The sequence below is a fragment of the Podarcis melisellensis genome, assembly GCF_964234715.1.
Source record: "Podarcis melisellensis genome assembly, chromosome: 15".
NCBI lineage: Eukaryota > Metazoa > Chordata > Lepidosauria > Squamata > Lacertidae > Podarcis > Podarcis melisellensis.
Window position 1 is genome coordinate 6518730 of NC_138532.1, and position 6091 is coordinate 6524820.

Sequence of the window (6091 nt, forward strand, 5' to 3'; positions counted from 1 at the left end):
CTCCTTTGCAAAGCAAGACCTACCCAGCCTTAGGAACATAGACTACTGGTCCATCTAGCTTAGGTTTGTCTACACGGACGGGTAGCAGCTCTCCAGGGGTTTAGGCAGGAGTCTCTTGCAGCCTGACCTGGAGATGCCTGGGATTGAACCCAGGACATTCTGCATGCAAACCCAGTGCTCTGCCACTGAGCTATGACCTCCCCACAGCCCTTATGTGTCATTTAGCAGCCTAGCTTTCACAGCACACCACATCCCTCCCTGCTCTTGTGCTTTCCCTTACTGATCGCGGCCCCTTTCTGCCTCCCCAGCTCCTGACCAAGGACCCCAAGCAGCGGCTTGGAGGGAAGGGAGACGAGGCCGCCCAGGTGAAGCAGCACCCTTTCTTCAAGACTATCAATTTCAAGCGCCTGGAAGCTGGGATCATGAAGCCCTCCTTTGTGCCAGATGTAAGTGCAGGCCAAAGTAGGCCATGGCTGGTTCACACATGAGTCCTTTCCATACAACTGCTCTGCAAAGAATGAGCTTGCGGCGAGGAAGAGGGAGCAGGTGCTCAGATGCTGCTCTCACTCCTGACCTTGACACATTTAGGCCTAAATGGCCTCTGATGAGGTTATCTTAAGGGCCGCCTGCCCAGGCCTTAAGATTATCATCAAGGGCCTTGCTTTCTCTCTTGGTCGTCAAGGACAGCCCTACTGTTTAATTTAGCAGAAGTTGCTTATAGACCTCGGGCTTCTATTTCTAAGATGTCTCTGTTTCCCTAAGAGCTGGTTCTCTGGCCTTGCCTTACCAGGCTTCTGTGACATCACAGCAGCTCATGGGATATGACTCCTTAAGCCATTTAATGTCACACAAGCCATTGACATCTTGATACTTAAGATCTTGAGACTGGAAACTTAGCTGAGTCTCCACCTATCTATCCAACAGCCCCGAGCCGTATACTGCAAAGACGTGCTGGACATTGAACAATTTTCCACTGTGAAGGGTGTCAACTTAGACCAAACCGACAATGACTTCTATGCCAAATTTGCCACTGGCAGCGTCTCCATTCCATGGCAGAACGAGGTGAGGAATTGGGCTGGGGGTGGGAGAGGAATGGAAGCCCACCGATGACAGAGGTGAGAGAGAAGACTGACTGTTGGTGTGAAATAAAAACACCCAGTCACTTTGTCTTTAAAGCTAGGCATCTGCCTGCCTTCCCAAAGCCACTGGCTATTCCCCCAAATGCATGTTCATGGGGGCTATATCTGGCAAACATTTACTTTACAAGTCGCTCCTTTTAAAGGGCTGAGAAAGCTCTCTGAGCTTGATTCCTATGCTGATGAAGAGAGCTCAGGATAAGACAGTGACATATACTGGACAATGGTGGTTTAGGGTGGGTTAAGCTACCATCCCTTCTTTGGGGATCAGGATACAGAAGTGTCAGGAATTTAAAGCAGGAACCTTCTGCAAAGGAGACGCTCTTCCGCAGAGCTGCCGGGGCTGTTTCCCACTGTTGGGGGTGTCCAGCTCTGACTGGGGAAAGCTAACCCAAGGGAGCCTTGGCAGATAAGCCTGAGGTGTGGTGTCGCCCAGCCCGGTCTCCACTTCCAGATGTTGCTGCTTCAGCTGACCACCTCCTCCACCAATGGCATCCTCTTCATCTTCTCTCTAGATGATCGAGACAGAATGCTTTAAAGATCTAAACACCTTTGGACCAAACGGCACCCGCTCCCCTGACCTGGACTGGAAGCAGCTCCCCGACCCGCCCAAGCGTAGCCTCTTGCAGAGGCTCTTCCGACGCAACGTAAGGCCCACCACTCATGCGCTCCCTCCGGCCCCTTGCTCTTTTCTTGCCACCTCTCTCCACTAGGCGGGGGGTGGGGGGGCGAGAGAAATTCGGTTTGCATTTCCAACAGGACTCTGATGAGCACTTCCTGAAACAGCATGCAAACCAAGTGGAGCAGCCAGCACTTTCCCTGCTTATGATTCCTACCAAGTAGTATTCATTATATGGGAGGCAAACTGAGTGGGCAAAGGTGAAGATGGCAGTGGCAGTGGCAGGATGGGTCCCTGTCCCTCAGAGACCCCTCCAGTATTCCTGTGCATTCTGAGATACCCTTTGCCAGTGTTGGCACAGGTGCACCTGAATGGCTCTCCCCAGTGCTTTTTTTCTTTAAAAAATGTTTAGGGGCGCTCTCAGAGAGCCGGTGTTGTGTAGTGGTTAAGAGTGGTAGACTCGTAATCTGGTGAACCTGGTTCACTTCCTTGCTCCTCCACATGCAGCTGCTGGGTGACCTTGGGCTAGTCACACTTCTCTGAAGTCTCTCAGCCCCACTCACCTCACAGTGTTTGTTGTGGGGGAGGAAGGGAAAGGAGAATGTTAGCCGCTTTGAGACTCCTTTGGGTAGTGATAAAGCGGGATATCAAATCCAAACTCTTCTTCTTCTTCTTCATTCTGTCTGAGATTCAGGAAAGACGTGACAGGAAATGGGGCCACCATCAGGGGTAGCAATGGAACTGACAATTCACCGTGCTAGAGAATAAACTTTTTTAAAAAATAAAAATAGTTTCTTCTCCCATTAGGGGTATGCGTACGCCTGCGTCCCCCCAGAAAAAAACACGGGCTCTCCCTAAAGCTTGCCTCTTGTCTCTGCTTCCTTCCCCGCAGCCAAGTGAGTTCACCATCAGCGCCAACGCAAACTCCAACCTGTCAGCGGCTCCCTCGCCAGCCCGGCCCACAGCACAGGCTCCCTCCTGACCCAGAGGGCCTCTGGAGCCACCACTTGTCCTGTGCCTTCTCAGGGTTGCCTTCGGCACAGCGCTGACACCGGGGCGTCCCCCCGTAGCGCTGGACTCTACTACTGGCTAGGAGGTGGGGCAACACAGCCTTCTGACCGGCAGGATGGGCAGAGCAGCAGCAACAAGCCTTCAACGCCTCCTGGTGCTGACACGGACTGACACACCCTTGGGGATCCCCAAGGATGACTCGGTTACCCCGAAACCAGGCTGCTGCCCACCAGGGTCTTCCCCCTCTGCCCTCTGATTGCCTAGAGAACCCATCCCTGTCCCATGCTCCATTCTCTCCATCTCAGCTCCTACCACAACTCATTACAAGACCACAGGTGTGCCTGGGAGGGGTTTTCTGTTCCTTGGAGATTGTGAAGCTCAAAAATGGGAAGAGAGAGAGAGACAGAAAGAGTGAGAGAGAAGAGGAACGTCATCTGGTCAAAGCTGAAGACTTCTTGGTGTTCCACTGGCCTTTGTTTGTGGAGCTGGAAACTCGGAATGCCAAACGGAGACACACACAAAGGTGTGTGTATCAAACAACGGGTTTGTTTTCGTTCATAGAGCATTTTTCAGGAATCCCACCCTCTCGAGACAACTCTAGAGCCTGGGGCTGTGTGCCAAAGGACAGCGGGGGACAAAGAGGCACGAAGAGCACTCTCAAGTCCCGTTTGGAGGCATCAATGCATTAACAAAGGATCAGCATTAAAACTGGTGGAGGTAGACCATGCTGAGAGTAGCTGTGGACAGTACACCAGGCCGGATAACGTAACAGGCCGTCAACATTTCCAGACCTCACTTTTAACCCCAGCCTGCAACACGAAAGGACTCCCTTTTCATTTTTCCTTACAGAATCTCCTCCACTGACTCCCTTCTCCTCTCTTTTCTTCCTGTCTCTCTCACTGTCTCCCATTTCTCCTTCTCTGTCTCCCGTCAAAACAAGGTTGTGATACTGCTTGTTAGCACACCTGGATTCGGGTCTCAGCCCAGCATCAGAATGCCAATGAATTAACTGATTGCAGGTTCTCTGCTGAGTGTGATTGTGTTTGTGTGTGTTTTACAGCCCAGTCCTGTCTGGGTTTCCCCTGAAGAAAAGCCTACTCTAAACATGTAGCAGGATGAGGTGAGGAGGAAATGGCAGGTGGTTGATAATATTCTTGAATGTTGTGCTACATTTAATTAAACATACCGCACCCCCACCCCCCGCAAATAGAAAATTAGCACAGCAGGAAGAGGAACCTTTGTCTCAGATGTGCTTCTTTTCTACTTGCATGAAGGGTTTTGGGGGGGGGGGGACATTTCACCACAGGGGGACATAAGTCAATGTCATCTGAAGCAGCACAGTCTGTTTGACCACCTCAGGATTCCACCAGCTTGTTCTGGTTTAAAATGGGCCTGGGAACTGATTTACGTTGTGCAACTGACCTGATCACAGCTTCTCTTCTCTCCCAACCCTGCATGTAGTAAGCTAGCACATCAGCGAGCGAGGAAGTGTTCAGAAGAGGGCAAACAACTGTGTGAGATGCAGGTGCCCCACCCACCCTGCCACCTGCCCTGCTCTCCACGTGAGCAAGCAGTGAGCCAAGCAAGGAATCAAAACTTCCACACACCTTGCTTGCTTTCCCTCTGTGGGGGGCGCAAGTTGGGCCCAGAGAGAGAGAGGCCACAAAAGTTCAGTCCAGGGGCCAACAGAGTGCATGGATTCTATTAGAGGTAAAAGCTGGGGTGTCTTCCCCCCCCCCCCACAAAAAGAGCTAGAGCACTGTATCCAAATAACTTTAACCAGTCCTTTTTTTCTAAAAAAAATGTTTAGGGGTACTCTCATTTTCCTACTCGTATTGAAATGCCGTCCCTCAATGAGGCCAAACTTATATTCACAAAATGTTTAGGCGTATGTCTACCCCTGCATCCCCCCCAGAAAAAAAGCACCGACTTTGCAATTAGTAGACCAATTAGTGGACCAGATCTATTGCAGTTAGTAGACCAAAGTTAAGCATATCTGTTATTTTTAATAGGTCTGCTCTTAGTGGCATTCTGAGACTGAATGCCACTGCACAGCCTTTGCTTTCCAAAACAACTTGCAAGGGGACCAGATCCAATGCGTTGTGCTTGAGGCCATTGATTTTTGCGAAGGCTGAGGGAAGATAGATCTATTTAGACCCAGATAAACCCAGAATTTCTCCTCTTTATCTTATCATTTTGCTGTTTTGCGACCTGCTGCGCAAAGTGTGGAGCTTGGTTTCACCCCACTCGCTTAGCAACAGATCTGGCCTTGGGGCACGAAGGACTTTCCAAGTGAGGTGCCAGGGAGAGGTGCCAGCTCCTCGGCAGTTAGCCTTGGGCACAGGAGCTGCGCTCTGGTTTTTCAGAGTGACTATCTCCCTGCTGCAAAAGGGGGGGGGGCAGAATCACTATCTGAGGGTGGGTGGGTGGGAACCTGGGGTGCTGCAGAGACTGTGAGCTTTTCAATTTTTTTATTTAAATAAGAAAAGCAAAGATCACACATGCACTGAAACCTCACACCATGGCAAACCCCAACAGAGAGTTTGCATCTTAAAGGCCCTGACACCTGTGGGGTTTTTTGGTGCTGGAAATACAGAGGCAATGGGGTGCTATGACACCCCCTGCAAGCAAAACTCCCCCCTCCTAAAGCTGATTGCCTGGGCCAGTTCTGTGCTTTTGGCAGCCGTACGTCATGGACGGATTTTTGTTGTTGCAGCAGTTCTCTCTTGGAAGCAGAGCAGCAGACTTCAACCTTGCGTGGTTATTAAAATGTGCAAGTTCGGGTGCCTTGAAATCAGGCTTTCTCTCTAAAGTAAGGATGTCTCCCCTTCTTTTGGTTAGTTTCCCAAGGGTAATGAGGATGCATTCAGGTTATTGCCCTCTCCTGACTTATCAAAGGAGGCGGCTGTTTGCATCCCCACTAGAATGTTCTCTGCTCTATTCCCCTCCTCCCCCCCTTTTTTTGCTGCCCCTGCCAAAATCAGTGCAGTCTTCTGGGTATGGGGCAGAAAAATTTGCATTAAGCAGATTTGCATTAAGCCAGCTGACTGGCCACCCCTGTTTTCTAGCTTGCTCTCAAACGAGTCAGTTTATAGCAGGTGTGGGGAACCTCTGCCTCCACCCAATGCTGCTGAACTACAACTCCCATCATTGTTGGTCATACTTGCCAGGACTGATGGGAGTTGTTGTTCAGCAGCATTGGGTGGTGCCAGAGGTTCCCCACACCTGATGTAGCTCCTGCAGTTTAAAAAGCAGTTTGATCTGCGATGCACCTGCTGGGCGGCTGTCCACCAGGGATGACGTAGCAATTGCAAGGGTTGGACAA

The 6091-nt window shown here is 50.7% G+C and overlaps 1 protein-coding gene across 1 annotated transcript in view; it reads left to right on the top strand.

Annotated features, from left to right (window-relative positions):
- The window catches only part of LOC309358134 (G protein-coupled receptor kinase 5-like), a 75161-nt gene extending 70662 nt beyond the window's left edge, over positions 1 to 4499 (top strand). The window contains exons 13-16 of the mRNA XM_081890973.1: positions 309 to 446; positions 925 to 1062; positions 1652 to 1783; positions 2648 to 4499. Coding sequence (XP_081747099.1) covers positions 309 to 446; positions 925 to 1062; positions 1652 to 1783; positions 2648 to 2737 — 498 coding nt within the window. The 3' untranslated portion in view covers positions 2738 to 4499. The remainder of the gene's footprint in view (positions 1 to 308; positions 447 to 924; positions 1063 to 1651; positions 1784 to 2647) is intronic.
- The last annotated feature ends 1592 nt before the right edge of the window (positions 4500 to 6091 follow it).